The sequence below is a fragment of the Castor canadensis genome, chromosome 5, assembly GCF_047511655.1.
Source record: "Castor canadensis chromosome 5, mCasCan1.hap1v2, whole genome shotgun sequence".
In the NCBI taxonomy this organism is placed as follows: domain Eukaryota; kingdom Metazoa; phylum Chordata; class Mammalia; order Rodentia; family Castoridae; genus Castor; species Castor canadensis.
Window position 1 is genome coordinate 77166610 of NC_133390.1, and position 21360 is coordinate 77187969.

General features: G+C 39.9%; 1 protein-coding gene across 1 annotated transcript in view; it reads left to right on the forward strand.

Annotated features, from left to right (window-relative positions):
• The window catches only part of Atp13a5 (ATPase 13A5), a 103385-nt gene that overhangs the window by 45886 nt on the left and 36139 nt on the right, over nt 1–21360 (forward strand). Inside the window, exons 10-17 of the mRNA XM_020162164.2 lie at nt 818–988; nt 3093–3250; nt 5101–5289; nt 9746–9807; nt 12138–12288; nt 14698–14784; nt 15433–15589; nt 17876–17993. Of these exons, the coding sequence (XP_020017753.2) occupies nt 818–988; nt 3093–3250; nt 5101–5289; nt 9746–9807; nt 12138–12288; nt 14698–14784; nt 15433–15589; nt 17876–17993 (1093 nt within the window). The remainder of the gene's footprint in view (nt 1–817; nt 989–3092; nt 3251–5100; nt 5290–9745; nt 9808–12137; nt 12289–14697; nt 14785–15432; nt 15590–17875; nt 17994–21360) is intronic.

Here is a 21360-nt window from a genome sequence, read left to right on the forward strand (position 1 = left end):
TACAAAAGTTCTTACAATGCATTATAGTCAAATTCACCCCTCCATCCTTCTCCTTTATCCCCTCTCCCCACATTCCTACATTCCTAGAGTAGTTTCATCAGGTCTCACTTTTCCATTTACACACGTGTGGTACATAATATTTTTACTGAATTCACTATATTCCTACAGCCTTTCCTTATATCCTCTCCCCTTCTACTGTACCAACCCCCAGACATGAACTGTTTTGTCTGCTGTCCTCTGTGTGTGTGTGTGTGTGTGTGTGTGTGTGTGTGTGCGTGTGTGTGTGTGTGTGTGTGTGTATAAATCCAAATTGGTTCATTGGTTCATTTCCCCTATTTTTCTCCTTTCTATCTTAGGCCCTTCTATGGTGAATTCAACAAGTTTAAAAATTCTATATTAATTCTTGTATAGGAAGTACATAAAAATTGTTGAGTGAATAGGAAAATGAATGGACAAATGGATAAATGAATGCACCAAAGGCAAATAGCAATGGCTATGCGTGTGCTTTAAAGCTCCCTCACTGCCTGAAATAATGCTGGGCTTAATGAATGCTTGGGAGCTGACATAAGATGCTTTTTAAATTTTGACAACTATGCAGACTAAGTATAGGAAATAAATAGGTCTTATATAAATATTTGAAATGCAATAAACTCTACCATTGCTTGCACCACCAGTATCCCTAAGAACAGTCATCTGATTCATGAGATAGATATTAAGACTAGATTAGTTGTTATATAATTTCTTGAAACTGTCAAGCACCAGTTCTGAATAACTATCAGAGCTTACACTGAATCAATAAAATACAATCTTTTTTTAGGAGAAAGTATACCTGTTACAAAAACACCACTGCCCCAAATGGAGAGCACCATGCCTTGGAAATCCCACAGCTTGGAAGACTACAGGAAACACGTGCTTTTCTGTGGAACAGAAGTGATCCAGGTTAAGCCCTCTGGGCAGGGCCCTGTAAGAGCCGTGGTTCTGCAGACAGGTTAGTGATTTCAGTTTTGTGAATTTAGGCCATGCTTGGAGATGGGGGAGAGTTAGGTTAGGGAATGTTTTTAGGATTTTAGAATTTGTCACCTTCTGCTAATAACAGCTATACTCTTCTAATCAGAACCTTCTGATTCTAAATTGCTGCCATCTTTGCTTGAGTGGTTCATTAGATGAAATCCTTGTATGTGATGAATGATATGCACAGGCAAAACTGCTCTCGATTTGGCTAGTGTCCATAGGCTTACTTTCTTTTCCATAAACATTCCCTTTAAGTAATTGCCCAAAAATCACTGTCAACCACAATGACTGCAAGGGCCTTTTTCTTTCAGAGTTGCATGCTAGACTCCCTGCTGGATACTGCCACCTGGGTGCTCTATATACATTCAAAGTCAAGTGTCTGTATGTAAGCTCACCTCCTGCATTGCCTCTATTGACAACATCACTGTCTAGCTAGTCTCTTGATATCATCTTTAACTCCTCACTTTCTCTCAGATCAAATCCCAAGAATCCTACTGGTACCTTCTGAGTTCGGCTGCCCTCCTCGTCATTCCCATGGTTATTGTTTAATGTGGGCTTTCATCACTTCGTGCCTGAACTATTACGGTAGACACACTCGTTCAGCTGTTTCCTTCCAACTTTTGTCCTGATCTTTCTCTAACCTGTTCCTCAACTTGTACTAAAGTCACATTTCAAAACATAGTTTGGAGCAGGCCGCACACACCATGCTCAATACCTTTCCATGATTAGCCACATCCATTTCAGTCTTTCCCATGGCATTACACAAACAAGGCCTTCCATTTCCTGGTTTTGGCTCAATGTCCTCCCCTCACCTCAATTTGCCACCTTACACATTCATAGATTCAAAACATAACTTGCACTTTTATACCACTATGCTTTAGTTTGGTCTGTGATTCAGTTGGTCTAGCCAAACGTTTTTTGTTGTTGAAAATATGATTTTTTACATTAAAACCAGTTCATGGGTTTTAGAGCATTCCTCAGCCTGCTGTCTACACAGAAGCTAATGTTTAGAGGTCATGGCAACTATCTGAATACTTGTAAAATGCTTAGGTAAGAAGTCAGAGGAAACTATACTTCTGTTCTCTGGCAAAGCCATGTTTGAGAAGACCAGGTATCCTTCAGCAGAGGGAAAATCATGCTTTATATTTATTTATTGTATTTATATCATTTTCTCCAGTAATTCAGATTTTAAATATTTACTATGTGCTGTTCACTGAAGCTAACTAACAAAATAATGTATGAGATACACTGCTCCCTCAAAGAAGGTTGTGATCTATTGTAGGGGAGAGATGGACTTAGAGCCAAGTAAAATACGGTATGGTGATAATGTCATGTACCAAGTGTGCCGGCATTCCAAAGAATGAGATAAATTATTTTTGGTATGAAGTATGGAAGTAGAATTTTGGATATACATATTTGATGAAGTAGCATTTTGAATCAAACCTGACAGAATGAAAAGATGTAGCCAATCATATGAGAGATGGATGAGTAGGCTAATTTGAGTTTACAAAAGAACAAAGTATAAGGTTCTTCTGGGACCAGGGAAAAGTTAAGAGGTCAGTCCAGCAAGGTAGAAGTAGATCAAATAGAAGAGGACCTTGAATATTACGCCTAGAAATTTGAACTTCATACTATGAAAGTGGGGAAGGTTTTGGAACACAAGGCATGATCTGAGGCCTTACATGTATATTTTTAAGAAATTACTTGCCTTGTACTTTTCTCTTAATTTGCAATAGCACATATCTGTTTTCAAGACATATCTTAAAGTCTTCTTCTCTTGGCATTTTATTTTCTTTGGTCACCACATTCTTCAACTCCTTAGTCTAATTTTCCTCAACCCCATGGGTGAGCTGGGAACTGCCCTGTAGGAGCCTCTGAAGCACAGACTCTCAGAACAAGAAGAATTAAACAGGGCTCAGGGAATACATTGATTGCTCCCGATGACTTGTAAGAAAAAGCAAGTACACTGTTAGGTTAGAGCAATACTGTTTTCATTCATTCCATACTCCACTGGTCCAACCACTTTGGGTTTGGAGAGAAATATTAAAGGACCTAACTCCTCTGTGATTATCTCCATGTAGGTTATAATACAGCAAAAGGGGACCTGGTGAGATCCATCCTCTACCCTCGGCCTCTAAACTTCAAGTTATACAGTGATGCCTTCAAGTTCATGGTGTTCCTTGCCTGCCTTGGTGTTGTGGGCTTTTTCTATGCCCTAGGAGTATATATGTACCATGAAGTAAGTACTGGTGGTAAGGCTTTTCAATAGTATAGCTTTCTCAAGTGACCCAACTGAAGAGATAAGGCTACCTCCTGATCCCATTGTTCTGTGAATCAATGTTGTCTAAAAAATCTTTCTTAGATGGTAGAAATATTCTACATTTGCACTGTCCAATGTGGCAGAATTTAGCCACATAAGCTTATTGGGTAGTGAACTTTCCATTTTATTTCATTTTGATTAAGTTAATAACCACATGGCATTAGTAGCAATCCAATCATATTGGATAATGCAGCTATGAGAAGTTGCACAATTCCCTGGCTGTTTTCACCATTTGGTTAGGAATGAGGGATTACCCCAACCATGAAATATATGTTTTACAAGCCTAATAAGGAGGAGAAGATTTGATCAGTCAGGTCAGAGTGTAAGAAGGGTTCACTAATTTGAGTGAGAAAACACAAAGAAATGCACTCCAGCCTTCTGGAACCAGTTAGAAATTAAGAGAGAAGTCTAGCAAGGTAGGAGCAGATCAGATTGAAGGGGATCTTGAATGTTTTTCCTGAAGTACTTAGAAGTGTCCCAGGTAATCCCCAAAATTTTATGCCATATATCTAAACATGGGTGTGAAGCCAGGCATGGGTGGCCTAATCACAATGTCCAAACTGGTGACAATAATGAATTCTGAAGGTTGAAGGGGTGTGTGTGTGGAGGGGCAAGGAATGGATACTTGTTGGCAAAGACATAGTCACAAGAATTTCTGGGCAATGTTCATGCTACAACTTAACCTCCAAATATCATTTAAACCTGAAATAAGCCTTCAGGGAGCATGTATAGGACAAGGGAGGGCAGGGAAGGCAGGTGTATTTTGACACTAGTAGAATAGAGCCTGGGAAGAGCTCAGCAGAATGTCAAGGCCACTAGATTCAGAATGTGAGCCCTTTGCCAGCTTCATCTGAGAAGCAGGAGCACTGAGCAGAAAAGCAAAATGGAAGCCTGGCACATACTAGGAATAGTTTTCCTGGAAAGAACCCAGCATCCAATACACACCAAGCAGCAAGTGAATCCCAGGCCTCATCTTCTTGTGGGTCAGAACCTGTGGACTTGTTGGTTGCCTCTGTATGCACTGGTTCAGGATTAGACAAGGCTAATTCCTCAGGGTTGGACATCTCTATGTGTGCTGCTGGGGAAGCAGTTTCTGTGAGGAGTAATTAAATAATGTATCTAGCTTCGTTCAGTGCCTGCCGCAGTGAGAGCAAGCTACCTTTATATTGGCTTCCCTATAGCTAGTAACATATGCTGAGGTTGTGTCAGAGTCTTGGCTCTAGTTTTTATCAAGTCATACCCCTTCAGTCTGTGTACTGAGCATCTCCTCTGCAATAGACCCTGTGCTGAGATGGGGCTCTGAACTTATAGACTTATAGATGAATGAAAGAATTTAAAGATGAATGAGCCATGGCTGCTGTGTCCAAGCAGTTGACAGCCTGCTGGGAAAGAGAGATTTAGAAACCAATAGTCAGTCAACTGAGTGAAATGTTATAACCTATGGGCCAAGACTTGATCCTAGGGGCTCAGAGAACACATGGAAGCATGAGGAACAGAGAGTGAATGTTAAGGGGAAAGAAACCAAGTCAGGAAAGGGCAGGTGGACTTGAAAAAGGGATCAAAGGTCTCCATTGTTTGGCACTGGGAGACAAGGTGTTCATATTTTAGGAACAGTCACGGGAACACTGAACCCCTCCAGGAGAGCCCACTGCTGAGGAGTGGTCTGTGCAGGGTCTCCAGGGCCCTTATGGTATTGCAGAAGGTACTGTTAGGACGGCATCAGCCTCCTCTGCTGTGCTAATCTGTGTCTATGTCCCTTTCTTCTTCAGGTCCCTCCAAGGGATACTGCAACCATGGCCCTGATCCTTCTCACTGTGACGGTCCCTCCTGTGCTGCCAGCTGCCCTGACCATAGGGATTGTGTATGCCCAGAAGAGGCTGAAGAAAAAGAAAATCTTCTGTATCTCCCCACAGAGAATCAATATGTGTGGACAAATCAACCTCGTTTGCTTTGACAAAGTAGGCTCCAAACTTTCCAAATGGAAGGGTGTTGATTTTGAGGCACAGATAAGCTGGGAAGGGCCAGGAAATGTCTACTCTAGCTCCCCCTACTTTATAGATGAGAACACTGAGGCCAGAGATGATCACATAGTGAGCTGGTATGAGGTCACATTCTAGACGCCTACTTCGCTGATTCTGAAGGTGGCCGTTTAGCTATCACATCATGAAATTTAGTATTTTTGTGCCTGCTTTGTGTTTTAAAATAGTCTCTTGCTTTAAAAACTTTTATAATGGACTTTTTTTTTTTGCTGTAGTTATTTTCCAGATAGGGTCTTGCACTTTTGTTCAGGACCAGCCTCAGATTCTCCTACCCGTTGCCTCCCATGTAGCTAGGATTACAAGAATGGGCCACCACACCCAGCCAGGTACCACATCCAGCTTAGCAAAAATATGCGGAACATTTCTGTTGCCAGAAAAGCTTTGTCGAGAGAGTAAGTGAGCACTTTCATTCTCCTCCTCTGCTGCCTGTAAGGACAAGAAGGAAGTTGTCAAAGGCCAGCTTCCATATGATCATATGGCTCTTCATCCCTTCACTCTCCAGGGTTCAGGTGTTCAGACTAGGGATGGTTTCCCTTTGCTTAGGGGACCTGGAGAGGAAGTGGGGTGGATAGGTGCCGTTTAGGGAGAGTTGCTACTATGGGGCAGGTCCTGAGCTCCCCTCTCATGATTATTCTATGGGGACATGGAAGAAATTGAGCATTAGCCACCTGCTGTTTGGATCCTGCCCTCAGCTTGGACAATCCGTTTAACTGCTGTAGTGTGGTGGGCCTGCATTGGTCTCTCTCTGTCTTCGATTCATTTGCATTGAAAAATTCATCAAGGCTTTGGCCAGTTTTCAGTGAACCCCCATTGGCAAAGAGTCAATACGGTGCACAGTGCTGGTAGCGTGCCAAGACGAGGCATTCCTAGCTCTCGAGAAGCTCCTGGTCTAGCTGAGGACACTGAGAAAACAGGAGTGCAGACAGCCATTGTGCAGTGAGATGTTACATAATAGAGGTCTGAGCAAGGATCCTAGTGCGTACCTGCTGTTGGCAGGAGGTCATCTTGAAGTTGTAGTGTCCCTTGTTAGATAAGATGGCCGAGATGCAGAGGAGGCCATTTCAGAGCACAGTGAAGTGAGAGGCATGAAGCATGTGGGGACAGATGACCGAGATCTAGGTGTGGTTGGAAGATGGGCTGCTTTGTAGGAATGACACTGGAGGCTAATATGACAAGGTAAACATAAGGGGCTTGTCTGATAGGAGACTAGTGATCTTCTTTTGGTTTTGGTTTTTTGAGGTAGGGTCTTATTATATATCTTGGGCAGGCCTTAAACTCACTATGTAGGACAGGTTGGCCTTGAACTCACTATCTTCCTGCCTCAGCCTCCCAAGTTCCGGGATTGTAGGCGCGCTCCACTATACCTGGCATCTGGTGACATGTGTGAGAGGGGCAATATTGGGGTGTGAACTTTGGGCTTTGCACTTGCTAGGCAGGTGTTCTACCCCTGAGTCATGCTTCCAGCCCTTTTTGCTCTGGTTATTTGGAGATAGGGTCCTTACCTAAGCTGTCCTGGTTAAATCCTCCTATTTTATGCTTTCTGCCACAGCTTGGATGACAGGATAAGAGGTCTGTGCCACCACACCAGATTTGTTTCTGTGGAGACAGGGTCTTGCAAACATTTTGCCAGGCTATCCTGGAACTGTAATCCTCTCAGTCTCAGACTCCTGCATAGCTGGGATGACAGGCACTTGCCACTGTGCCCAGCTAATCTAGTGACATTTTTATGGGTGTTATTGGTAAGATCAGTGAGAAAAGTGGGAAAAGAGATAGGACAGAGGGAAGGCGCCACCCAGGGATACTGAAGATTCCATTCATAGTCCTAGACAAGGAGAACAAGTACAAATAGTTGAGGACAACTGGAACAGCTGCATAAAGAGGCTTGGCCACTGTTAGTCTTCCACTGAAGTGACATACCTCTTGGATTATTTCACTTCCTCTTCTCTTTGTGTTTCATTTGGCAAAGAAAGTCTCTAATTGCCATCAATCAGGAACCAGTAGGGTTAACTTAGATTCATGGCCAGATTACAGCTTGTTGGCAGTTTTCTGTCAGGAACTCGTGTTGCTTATCCAACAGCCTCACTAGTGTCTAGAATATAGGAGGGCTATTTTAAAATATGTTCATTACATATTCATGTGTTTCTGTTCAAAGACTAACTTTACCTAGAGGCTGTTCATTTTACTTCCTGTGTAAAATTTTTCCTTTGCATCTCCTAGATTCAAAGGCAGGTGCTGCTCCTAGACCTACTTGGCCAAAATCCACACAGAATGAAAACACATTATAGTACAAAGAGCTGTTGACTGGGCGTTGGCAAAATGCAAAAGCTAAGCTTGAGTATCTTAGTTGGACACTAAGGTTTTATATAACTTTTTGAGATTAAGAAGTTTCAACTATACTTATCTCCAGGTTTTTTTCTAATTTCATATTATAGAACTCTATCGACATGATTTTGCAATAAAACACATCACAATTAATTAAAATTCTATGCAGTGTTATTTTAATTTAGAAGGTATCAGTCACTGGGCTTCTGAGTATATTTATTTCAACTTTTTTTTATTGCTTTGTTAGAAATTTTTAAGACAAAGTCTCTATTTCTTTTTATTCAATTCAGTTCAAGCCTGGTCTTGTATTTATGCTAAGAGGTGTTATTTTTCTGTCTTATTCCTTTTAGAACTTCAACTATAATTTAGCTTTCTTTCTATTTATGGTTAGTTTTATTATAGAGGGCTCATTTTCACATAACAAAATAATATAGTCTCACTTCTTTTTTTGCTGCAACATTGTCTCTGTTTTCATGTTCAAAATATTGATGTTTAAAAACATAATCTAGTCATCAAGAAAACATTTCTGTTTGAATTAAGTTGTTAACTCTTTTTGAAATAGAACAACCCAAGGGAATTTGGAAAGTAAATGCACAGATTGAGGCCCTTACAGAATTCAGGAGGAAAGTGAAGAAAACAGCTTTCTAAAAACAATTGCTATTGTTCAAGAAATAACTCACACAAGCATGTTAGGTTTTTCTTTGGGAAATCCAAATGAATTAGTCAAACAGATTATTTAATTATTTAATTCAGAAACCCAGAATGGCCTCTGTCTGTCCACATGCCTTACAGAATTCACTTAGCATTTCTAGTGGTGGAAAAGTCTCTGGATTCTGGTTCTGCCTGTCCATTTTGGCTGCTGATCTCACCTCTGCCTGCTCAGCTGTAAGAAGGAAAAGCACTGTAAGCACTTCACTGCAAACTGCTATCCTAATATGATATGCTATAATGATGTCAACTGATGGGAAACTAGACATTTCAGTGTCATATACGAGGTGACCTTATAAAACTCATGTCAGAGACCTAGGGTCAGGGTAGTCTGCAGTGTCTGGGAATGCCCCCCTGCCTTAGTAGTGCAGGAGCAGCTATGGCCAACTCCACTCTCTCTGGGTGTTGTGCAGGCCTGATGCTGCTGTTCTACTGCAGCAAGACCCCATCCTGCAATTAACGAGTGACTGACAAGCAGTGAAGAAAATAAAAGTGCTGAGGTAGATAGTACTCAGTTCTATTTTGCTTTCTTTGTTACATTATCTGACAAGTACTTTCCCATAATATAGCAAATCATATCTCCCAACCATTTTCCTCTTTTTTTTTTTTTTTTTGCAGTACTGGGATTTGAACTTAGGGCCTACGCTTTGAGCCACTCTACCAGCCCTTTTTTGTGATGGGTTTTCTCGAGATAGGGTCGCGTGAACTATTTGCCCAGGCTGACCTCAAACCAGGATCCTCCTGACCTTTGCCTCCTGAGTAGCTAGGATTACAGGTGTGAGCCACCTGCACCTGGCACCATTTTACTCTTGGTTTAACAATAAAACCCATTCCTGGATGTTAATATTTATTATTAGCACTTGGTTTCTCTCTATAATCTCAAAGCCCTTTACTGACATTTCATTCTTAATCTGGATAGTCACCATGTCACCCATATTTTTAGAAAATTACAGTGAACCAGATGGCAAATTGTATCTTGGAAAGAAAGAACAAAATCTGAACTCTGCTTTGGATAGACAAAAGGTACCAACTGAAGAGCCAGACTTGAGCTGGCTCTTATTGGATTCCATTTACTGAGCCTCTCCCATAATAACAGCAACAAACATGACAAAAACCAACAAAACCAAAATAAAGCTCATGAATGTTATCATCATAGTAACTAGAACCACCTGATTACCACATGATCTTTAGGGAATTATGTGTCACCAGATTTAAAATGTGACGCTTACGAACAAGGGGTTTGAACAACTTGACGTACTATAATGTCTTGGAACCTGAGTTTTGCTTTACTCATGACATAAAAGCTTTAAATATTATGGTAATATCGATTCTCATTTTTATTCAGACAGGTACTCTTACAGAAGATGGGTTGGACCTCTGGGGGACTGTCCCCACTGCTGACAACTGGTAGGCCTCTTAAGTGAAGATAGTAGGGGTGTGTATGGAGGGGGCGATGCTGTGGCCATACTCAAAACCATTCTTGTAGTGTGGAGGAATGAGAGTCACATATATAGTAATAGGCTGGAATCTACTCCCAGTTATTCTAACTCATTTAATTAAATGAGTCCTAAATTCTGAATCAGGCAGGAAAGTAGGTCACCAAACTCCATGTGAAAAATGGAATAGAACAAGGTTGGCAATTAAAAGAGCCAAATGAATGAAACAGAGCAACAAAGAATGACATCAAGACCATGCTTATGGAAGGGGTGGAACTGACCAAAGTAAAGTATACTCACAGTGGGGGTATACTGAGAAACTCCTTTGAACATTGACTTAGAAATTTATAATGAATGCAGGACTGTAAAATAGGTACAGTGTGTGTGGGGTACATGTGGGAGGAGAATGAAGTAGATTAAGGTAAGGGAATATGGTTGGTGGACTTCATAAAACTATACAAAATAGAAAAATGAAATCTCTTGCAATTGCTTTAAGTGGGGCAGGAAGGGGTTAAGGGAGAGAGATAGTGGGGGTGATCTAACCAATGTACAATGTAAGCCTATTCAAAATTGTCTCAATGAATCCCCCTGTACAACAAATATATCCTAATACTAAAAAGTTGTTTTTAAGGAACATGCTTAATTGAAGGGACAAAGTCTTCCTGGGTGGCCTGGTGCAAATATGTTTTGGGGGATCCTGAGAAAAAGGGCTCCATATCCTTCTTTGTGGAGTTCACAATCTAGTATGATAAAAGTATGCAAATGTAATCACCTTCAATGTACAGCCTAGGCCATGAAAATTGTTACTGTGAAGACAGAAAATTAAAATAGAGAGGAAGCAATAAAGATTGCTTGATATAACACACAGTGTCGATTTTTATAATAACATAGTTAAGTAAAGGTAGAAATTCATTTGAAATCTACTAGATCAATGAAAACTACCTGAAAACAATAACACTTGAGATGGGTTTTGAAGAATGTGTAGCTAGAAATTTTACAGACGTGAATTAAAGGCTGACACTAGAGAAACAAGAAAATAATTACCTACCCCAGAGCAGAGCTAGAAAGGGAAATGAGGGCCCTCCCTAGAGAGTGCTTCCCCTCCCACCCCAGCTCCTAGCTCCTTCCCTTCAGGGCTAAGACTCCCCTTCTCAGTGTGCATGGTGATGGCCTCTGCTTTTAAACTCTGGTTACCCCACTTTGGATTCAAACAGTGGCTGAGGCAGTGTCAGTTTGAGAAGGAGTCATGCCCAGGCTCCTCAAGATGGTGATGGGGCCAGGTGCAGCATAAGCACAAGGTACACTGTCTTTCTTCTGTCCCCAACTGCAGAACACACCCTTGGCTAAGGACAAGGAACTTCCGGCTCTAACTCTATTCATGCGTTTTATCTCCTGGCTACTCAGATGTCCTGACTAGGCCTTTTTCTAGACAGGCAGGGCCAGAGAGTGAAAAGGTAAAAAGATGTTTTCAGTCTCCTTCCATCCATTCTCCTCCCATGCCCCTAGCACTTTGAAGCTTTTGAGGCAGTAGAAACAACTAGCCACAACCACTATTCAGCTCTGAGGTGGAAGGAGAAGAAGGCATGCACTGTCAGAGAGGAAAACAGGCTTTAAAGACAGAATGGCTGGGCTAGGATTTTCAGAAAATGGTGGTAAACTCCAAAGAGCTGAGTAGCAGAACAACTTCAGAACCCCTGTATGTTTTTACTTGCTTGGAACCACCAGGCAGACTTCTAACTTAAGTAAGTAATTTTTAGCTCAAGCCCCTAGGTACAGCTCTTAGCTGCCTGCTCATGTGTCTTCCCAAGGTTCTTTATTGTGTGGGATGGCAGCAATTAACATCACAAGTCTCTGTGATTATATCTGTGCCCTCTGAAATTATGTTTTTGATTGACCAGTGGCAATCTCTGTTGAGAGGAAATTCATATCCAAATCAAAGTAGACGTGTATAAAGATTGCTCTGCAAGTAGAATATCCAGGTTGAAAAATCAAGAAACCAAGTAAGCAGGGGATTGAGACCAGGGATGTGACCAGACAAGTATAAAAATAGCAAGAAGTTTAGTCTGGCTCTAGGATGGGGCATGAAGGACATTAGTAGGAGTAGCAGCTGTAAGGTGAGGTAGACCCGGAACAGAGAGGACATTGATTACCAGGCTAGAGCCTGGACTTCATCATATAGAGCATAGCCATTGAAGGGTTTGAGGATAAGGGGTAGGAGAGGAGCTTTACCTTGTAAGATGTAAGGGGCAGAGTATGCAAATGATTTTATTGAAGACTTAAACTTGTTATCTTCTTTACAAGTTTCCAGGAAGTCCACAGCTTTGTCTTGGACAAGGCTTTGCCATGGGGCCCACTGTGTGCTGCCATGGCCAGCTGCCACTCTCTGATCCTTCTTGATGGAACCATCCAGGGAGACCCTCTGGACCTCAAAATGTTTGAAGGCACTGCCTGGGTAAGGTGATCATTTCTTCAGTCAAATGAGAAGAACTTGAAGAAACTCTTACTGGGAGAACTGAAGCCTTTCTAACTCTAATTAAAATCCAGAGAAAATTCCCACGTTCATAATGATAATAAATATTTATAATAGTGATTAATAATAGTGAATGAATGAATTCTATTAATAGTGATTAATAATAGTGAATGAATGAATAGTGAATGAATGAATAATAGTGAATGAATGAATTCAGAATTTGTCAACTTTTGCTGCAAAGAATTCTGTTAAGAGTGCAACATGCTATAGCATTCCATGGCCAAGTACATTTGGGAACTGCTGTTTGAGCAAAGCTAAATTGATTGTTTTACTTCAAGATTTCTTTAATATACTGTGATGCACTGTGACTATTCAGGAGAACATGATATGCACACTTAGCAAGCCTGTTTGATCCCCATCCCCAAAACCTTCCTGACAGGCCATAACACGGTACAAATGTTCTCCAAACACCTTTGAAGAGACAATAGTCTGAACACTGCCATTTGTGGTTACCAAGCACTTAAAATGGGACAATTTAACTGAGGAACTGAATTATTAATTTCAGTTAGTTTTGATTAAGTTTGAATAGCCATGCTAGCTGGCACCAAACTGAAGGACCCTTGTTCCAGTTGCTTCTGTTTTCTTAATTAAGTGTGAATGACAATAGGAAGATATACACCATACCCCATACACCATAAACCTGTCCTGGAGGAGGCTGTGACACATAGGAAGTGCTGTGCACTCCACCTGCCCTCTCTGATTCTGTCATCTTAGCTGCACATTAATATGATAATGCCTCATTCAAAGGCTTGGGAGAGCACTAAGACCACAAAACTGAAGGGCTTTTAGCACCATGGAGTGCCGAGCAAGTAGGTAATATTCATTAATTAATTAATTTCATTCCGCTGCCTTCCAAAAACAGAGTTCTAAAGTCATTTACAATGGCACATAAAATTCAGGATATTTATTTATTTGTTTGTTTGTTTAGTTAATTTATTTTAGTTTTTATGAGTCAGGGTCTTACTAATACAGCCCAGGTTGGCTTCAAATTTGAGATCCTCCTGCCTCAGTCTCCTGAGAACTGGGATTACAGGTGTGTGCCACCATGCCAGGCTAGAACTGCAATTAAACAGATTTGTTAAAAAATGGAAACAAATTATTTCAGGGGCATGAAGTACACCCCACAAAAAGGCTACTATAAGGATGAGTAATACAGAAATTTTAGATTTCTAGAAGCCAAATCAATAAAAGAAGAAACCCAGAAATGACATTTCTAAAATTAGGAAATTAAAATAAGAGCGCTTGATATGGAGAAATTTTTGACACAAAGACAAAGCAGCAATCAGTTTCCTGGATCTGAATGGAAATGAATGAGTACTCTTATTACAAATGAATACCCCTACCAGCATCACCGGAGTTGACACAAAGATGAGTTGTAGAGTCATTGTTACTGCATGTGACTTTGATCCTGGTGCCAATAGTGTCCTTTTCTCCATCTGAATAGAGGATCAATCCACCTGTACCAATGACGTACAAATTGGGGTCTTGTTTGTGAACATGCATCTTTGTATTAGCTCTAAAAGCACTGTCTGTTAGAACAGTTGTATCCACCTACACAGAGCATAAAAATGCAAGATTTGTTCATTTTTTAGTCACTGGGTCAGAAGTCTTGAGTTAAATATCCTTTGCTAGTTAAGAACCTTCCACTAAACATAAGAGGAAGGAAAAATGTTCTATATGTTACAAGAATTTTAGTTCAACTTCAGGAGAAATTAAGATCTAAGAAATCAAGTCCCCAGGGTTAAGCCAGTATGTGACAGTGGAGACCAGACACTACTGATTTTCTGCTCACTATTATTTATATATTATTGCCTTTCCCATATTTTAATATTGGTTAATATTGCTTTCTCAGTGGTATTAACCTTTGTGACATTCAAATGTGTATTCTAATTTGCTGGCAGCTAACTTGCTAAGTCTCAACTAAATTAGGATAGTAGCATAGATACAGCATAAAGAAGTAGTCTCATGTTTATCTCAGATCACAGTTCTAACTCATCTAAGAGCTGTCGTGCTCCACAGTATTGGAGAATAGATCTCTACTTAATCCCTCCCTCAATTACTCAGAAGAGCCATTGACACTCATCTGGTCCTTTTCCCATCAGTTACTACATAGAATGTATTCACAATATTTTTGGCTTTTGGCATTCTACAATAAGGTCATTATTATAAATCAACACAACAAAATTTGACAATGATAACCTTAAGGTAATTGTCCTGGAAGAGAAAATATACACAAAGGCTTTTAAAAGATTAGAGTGATGTGAAAATAAAAAAAAATTTCTTTCTTATTTTACTCTAAGGAATCTTACAAATGTTCTCATTTTATGACAGAAAATGGAAGACTGCAATATAGACTCCTACAAATTTGGCATGTCAGACTCAAACACGATAATAAAACCAGGACCAAAAGCCAGTCAGGTATGGTTTGCTTTTTTAAATCATAGAGCTCTTTCTCCTTAAAACTGGTGAGATTTCTCTGACTTCCACATGCTTTTATCTTTTGATAATTTAGCTGTATCTTAACAAATTCCATCACTGGCTTGGTCATTCCTTAAGTCCTGAATTCATTATTTCATTATTCATTTATGCAACACTCACTCACTGGGTGTAGGCTATGCTGTAATATTGTGCTAGACTTTAGAACAAGACGTGCTGGGCTCTGTGTTGGAGGAGCATATCATTTGGTAGGAAATCAATACAGGTGCAAATAAGTGCAATATTGTGTGCCAAGTGCTGTAATAAAGGATGATGAAAGAGCTGCAGGAGTCCAGAGGTGGAAGTAAATACTGTTTCTGGGAGAGAGAAGCATCACAGAAAAGGTGAGCTTAGCCTGAAAGGTGATTAGGATTTCTTCAGGCAGCCAAGGGAAAGTTATCTGTCTAGTAGACCAGACAACTTGTTGAGGGAGTCACCTCTGAAATAGCCAGAAAAAAACAGCATTGTGATAAATATACTACTTCATGGTGTGGCTGGGTTCATGGCAGAGTAAGCCCTTTTTTGTTGGCATGCATCTGCTAAGTAACACTTGGAAGTTTTTTAAGCTCCCTTTCATTGATGTCCCTGCAGAGTCCTGTGGAAGCCATCACCATCTTGCGCCAGTTTCCATTTTCCTCAAGCCTGCAGAGGATGTCTGTGGTCGTTCAGTTGGCTGGAGAAGGTCACTTCCATGTCTACATGAAGGGTGCCCCAGAGATGGTGGTCAGGTTCTGCAAATCTGAAACAGGTAGTGACACTTTTCTCTTTCAAGAGGTAAAATATTTTAAAAGGCCAAATAAAAAGCAACCCCTCCACTATCACCACCACAACAATACCAAAAGAACACATAAATCAAAGAATGTGGAGCAGGCCACTTGGGGGTGGGTGGAAAGGGGGCCTAAGGGGTCTGAGACAGAGGCAATAATTTCAAGGCACAGAGACAGAGAGTAAATATCTGACCATGGTCCAGCCAGAAAAGTACAGCCACAGTGTGGCACCAGGGAAGGAGATGGGGAACAAAGTAACAGGAGGCAGAATAAGGAACTACTCAGAGCCAGAGACCCAGGAGGGCAAGAATGAGGAGCATTCAGAGGGAATCAAGGGTGAAGTCTGGACACCAGACTAGTTCTGCAGACAGGGGTGCCTCTGGGAAGGGGCAGATGGCTCAGCTTTTATGGGCTCAGACAGATCAGTGGAAGGAGAATATAGAGAAGGTAAATCTTTTAGGGAAAAAAACATAATGAGGGTAAATTAGATGATATTAGAGGAAGGTAATTGATCATTTTCACAGCAATTTTATCCTTCTGGACCAGATTTGGAGACAATTTGTAGTATTTCTTAGTCTCATAAACATATGCACCTTCTAAGGGTCAGCTAGATTTGTAAGAATATTGTTGTATTCAAATGAGTTCATTGGGATAAAATTTGTCTTTTTTCCTCCTGATTTTCACCTACATTCTCCTTGTGATTGCTGGTAGTCATCAACTCGTGCACAGAATTCTAGATTTTGCAAATGATTGCTCTAGCTTCTCTATTTAGAGTCTTTTATTGTAACCTAAGATGTGCCCCCTTCTTTTCTGACTTTGTTCTGCCTTGTAAATCCTATTAACTTGTCTTTTACAGATTATAGACTATACTTGGCTTTGTTCTGTTTGGTTCCAGCCATGCAGATACAGTGAGCATCTTCTTGACATTAACTAGACAATATCTTTGCTTCTGCTATCAAGAAGGACTGGGCCTACCATCTTTTCCTTGTGGCAGCCCTTTCATTTCTTCCTACTGTCCTAACCACTCATCTTTCGCATCTTTCACATATGCTAATGCCATTTTCAGTGGCACCCCCCCAACTGCATATGAGAAGTGGAGCGCTAGAAGCTTCCTTGAAATTAGATTCTCATCTCCAGGAATATTTTGGAATTACAGAAATTCTGAGATTTAAATAGGGACATATGGATCTGCAACCCTCTCATTTTGTGGATGAGAAACTGAGGTACAGAAGACAGACTTAACATGGCCAAGGCCAGAAAGCTATGCAGGAATAGAATGGAGAATAGAACTTTGTTATTTTGCCATCTAGGCTACTACACCTCCCATTGTGCTGCATTCTCTTCACATAGGTACATAATAAACCATGAAGAGTTTATTCAAACACACAAATGTTGGCATTGTGTCAAGCAGGGGTTGAAAAACTTTTCTATAAAGAGCCAGATAGGCCTTCTGGTTACACAGTATTTATATCAACTACTCAACTCTGCCACAGTAATCCCAAAGCATCCATAGATAACAAATAAGCACAGCTGTGTTCCAATAAAACTTTATTTACACAAATAATCAATGGGTCAGAGTTGGCCTGTGCACCATAGTTTATCAACCCCTGATCTAGCAGATCAGCTGTTTTTCTCATTCCATTCAAGTAGAAATAGTCCTGAGGTCTGTCCTTCCAGAGCCCAGTCAAAACATCTAGTTTGTCTTGGTCAGGGTAGGCTATTATAACAAAATGCCATAGACTGGATGACTTAAACAATAGAAATTTCTCTCTCACACTTCTGGGGGCTTGGCTGTCCAAGATCAAGGTGCTGGACAATTCAGTTTCTGGACGTCTGTCTTTCTGGTTTGAAAATGGCAGCCTTCCTGCTGTATCTTCCAATGGTGAAGAAAGATAACCTCTTGAGTTTTACTATGTCATAATCTCACTCATAATCCACCTTCATGGCCAAATCCCTCTTAAAGGCTCCACCTCCAAATATAATCATATTAGGGATTAGTCTTTAACATGTGAATTTGGGGCCACACAATCATTCAGTCCATAGCACAGTTGATGACTAACACATCTTTGGCATTTATTTCCATCAGAGTGATAAGAACATCTTGATGAGGTTGTTTCTGGCTTTTGGCTAAAGGTGTAAGTTTCCTGCTAAAGCATCTTTATAAAGTAAAAGTTGAAACAAAGTATAGTGACAGCATCCTGAAGTTGCTTACCACCAGGGCAGCCATCAGCATGACTTATATTTACTCCTTCTCTCTCTCCTGATAGTGCCTGAGAATTTTCCCCAGGAACTAAGGAGCTACACAGTTCAAGGCTTCCGTGTCCTTGCTCTTGCCCATAGACCCCTGAAGGTGGGGAAGCTTTCAGAAGTGGAGCAGTTAGCAAGGTAAGGAATCAGAACCCAGCACTAGGGCAGGCTATGTGTGCATGAAGTGAAGGATTCCCAGAGATGGACAATGCACATCACCAGGAAATCTCTTTGAGATGGAGAAACAGTCTCATCTAGTTCTCTGATTGGGAGTTGGGCAGTTGTAGGCAAGATAGGGGAAGACTGAGGAAGACTGAGGAAAGACTGGGAAAGACTTGCTCAGGTCACATTGCTGGCTGGCGGCAAAACAAAGAGTCAGTAGAGATTTCCGACTTCAAGATAACGTGTTATCTCTTCCCCACACTACATCCTGCCCTCCAAAACCAAGCAACTCTGCTTCCACCTCTGAGCTTATTTGACTGACTTGGGTTTCCCAGTGTCTCACATATTAAACCCAGGTGCCTCATATAAATTTGGCTATCTCTAAGGAGCTGAGAAAGAGAAGGAAACAGTTGAAAATGTGAAAGATTTCCAAAATCCATTAGACTTGATTTTTTCAGGACTCAATATTATACCTCCCTCAGCTCTGAGGAGGTAATGAGTGTACATTAAAATCCTTATAAGAAATAAAATATTACGAAGCACATTAAGGGGAAGAATTGCTCTCATTACAGGTAATCTATACATTATTTTTTTCTTTCAATGTTCCTCATATTTTAATGGTTGTTTTAAAATTATCTATAACAAAGGAGTAAAGAAATGCTGTGGGAAATTGAATAGATGATTCTGTATTACCTCACTGAGAAATTATTAGCTCCTTCATTTAAGATACTGATACCCGTGGTTTACTATTACTTGTAATCCAAGTCTATCTGAGATAATCAGGATCATTTTCCCTTCCTTACTCTGTGCCTGCTTCCCCATCTACAAAATGTAGAATTCGATGGTCTCTAAACAACCTATCAGCTGCGACACTTTAAACTTTGGAATAGAATCACATAGCTCATTTTGAAATATATGAATGATACTCTTTTATTTAACATTCCAGGTGTTGACTATTCTTGGGCAACCATAAAGGCCCACAACACATGGGATTTTGTAATATTTCAAGCACAAATTTGAATAAAAAATGTTAAGGTCATGTGTGAAGAAAAGATTCACATAGCTAGCGATGGAGTGTAGCCATCACCCAGCTGCCACGTACAAATGCAGCTGTGTTCTCATTTGAGAGTCACATTATTATAAATATAACAAAATAATCAAATGTGCTAGATTTCTAACCATCACATGCTTTCCTGGGGATATCAGGAGTACATTATGCACATTATTTAGATACTATTTTCAAACAGAGTAAAGGGATAGAGTTTTGATTTTTATTGGAATCAGATTATATTTAGCTGTTTTCCAATCGAGAAAATCAAAAGCTTCTTAAAAATTAGAGTCATTAAAAGGGAGGTAAAAGAATGTGTTGAGGTTGTTTAGTAAAAAATTATTTTAAACTGAGAAACAAAACAAATACATCAAGATTCACCCCTTCATTGATTTAGCAAATTTCTATTGTCCTTTACTATGTGTTAGATATTTGAAGTAACTTTGGGTTCATTTGGAAGTGAATAAAACTCATTGCCCTCCAGAATCCTGTATCAATTGGGGAAAACAGGTAATAAAGCAAATCTATAAAATATTGTCTTATTGGTGATTCTTAAATGCCCTGAGGGGATAGGGGGAATGAAGCAAGTTAAGAGAATTTTTTAATAAGAATATATTCATGTACAAGGGGGATTCATTGTGACAATTCCGAATAGGCTTATATTGTAATTGGTTAGATCACCCCCACTGTCTTGCCTCCTCAACCCCCTCCCCATCCCACTTAAAGCAATTGAAGAGATTTCTTTGTTCTATTTTGCATAAGTATATGAAATCCACCCACCATATTCCCTTGCCTCAATATCCTTCATCCACACCCCCACCCTACACACACACAAGTGCTCTCCCCTCCACATACACTGGACCTATTTTACAGTCCTGTCATTCGTAAGAGAATTTTTGAAAAGATGGAGTGCCATTTTACATAGGATGATCAGCAGAGTCCCCTGAGGAGCAATGTTTGAACAGAGATATGAGTAAAATGAGCAAGGCACCAGCTCTCCAGATGCAGAGATATGCAGGGAATAGAAGTAGTGGGTGCAAAGGCCATGACACAGTATAGCTGGCAATATTGTAGAGCAGTAAGAGACCAAAGTGCCTGAAGCAGTGAATGAGAGGAAGACTTGTAAAATGAAACAAAAAAAAACCCCATTTGTCTATTTCTGCTTTTGTTGCCTGTGCTTTTGGTGTCATACCCAAGAAATCACTGCCAAGACTAATCTCAAGAAAAATTTCCCCTAGGAGTGTCACAGTTTCCAATCTTATGTTTAAGTCTAATCCATTTCCAGTTGGTCTTTGTGTATGGTGCATGGTCTGTTTTCAATATTTTGCATATGCACATGATATTAAAATGCTTTTGCACAGCAAAGGGAACAATCAACAGAATGAAACAACTACCTATGGAATGGGAGAAAATATTTTCAAGCCATATATATAATAAGGAATTCATAATCAAAATGTGTAGGGAACATAATTCAATATAAAAAATAGCCTGATTTTTTTCTTAAAAAAATAGGCAAAATACCTGAATAGACATTTCTCCAGATAAGATAGACTAGTGGCCAACAGGTGCATGAAAAAGCTTTCAGCTTCACTAATTATCAGTGAAATACAAATCAAAACCACAATGGATCACCTCATGCCCATTAGGATGGTTGATTAAAATGTTGGTGAGAATATGGAGAAGTTGGACGGTATGTACACTTAGTGGGGATGTAAAATGGTAAACCTGTGATGGAAAATAATGTTGATATTCTTCAAACAGTTAAAATGAGAATGGCCATATAATCCAGCAATCCCTTAATTCCATTTCCAGGCATATACCCAAAAGAATTGGAATCAGCAGCTTTATTCACAATAGCTAAGATATAAAAAACAGCCTGAATGTCCATCAATGGATGAATAGATAAAGAAACTGTGGTATATACATGCAATGGAATATTATTTGGTCCTAAAAAGAAAGGAAAACCAAACAAGCAGGAGAAGGAAGACACTGTTGGAAACAATGGGTGTGTTTGCTAGTTTGATGATGGTAATGGTTGTAAACATATGTGCATATTGTTTAAATTCATTAAATTTTACACATTAAATATGTGCAGTTTTTGTATAAAACCACACCTCAAGAAAGCTATTAAAATAAAACTAAATAATTTATAAATCTAACAAAAAACAATTTGGTAAAATTTTTGGATCTTTTAACTCTAATTAATTAGAAAATATTAATCCAATTTATGAGGGAAAGAAGAAAGTTAAATGATGGGAAGAGTCTATAATAAATTCCATGTTAAGATAGATGTTC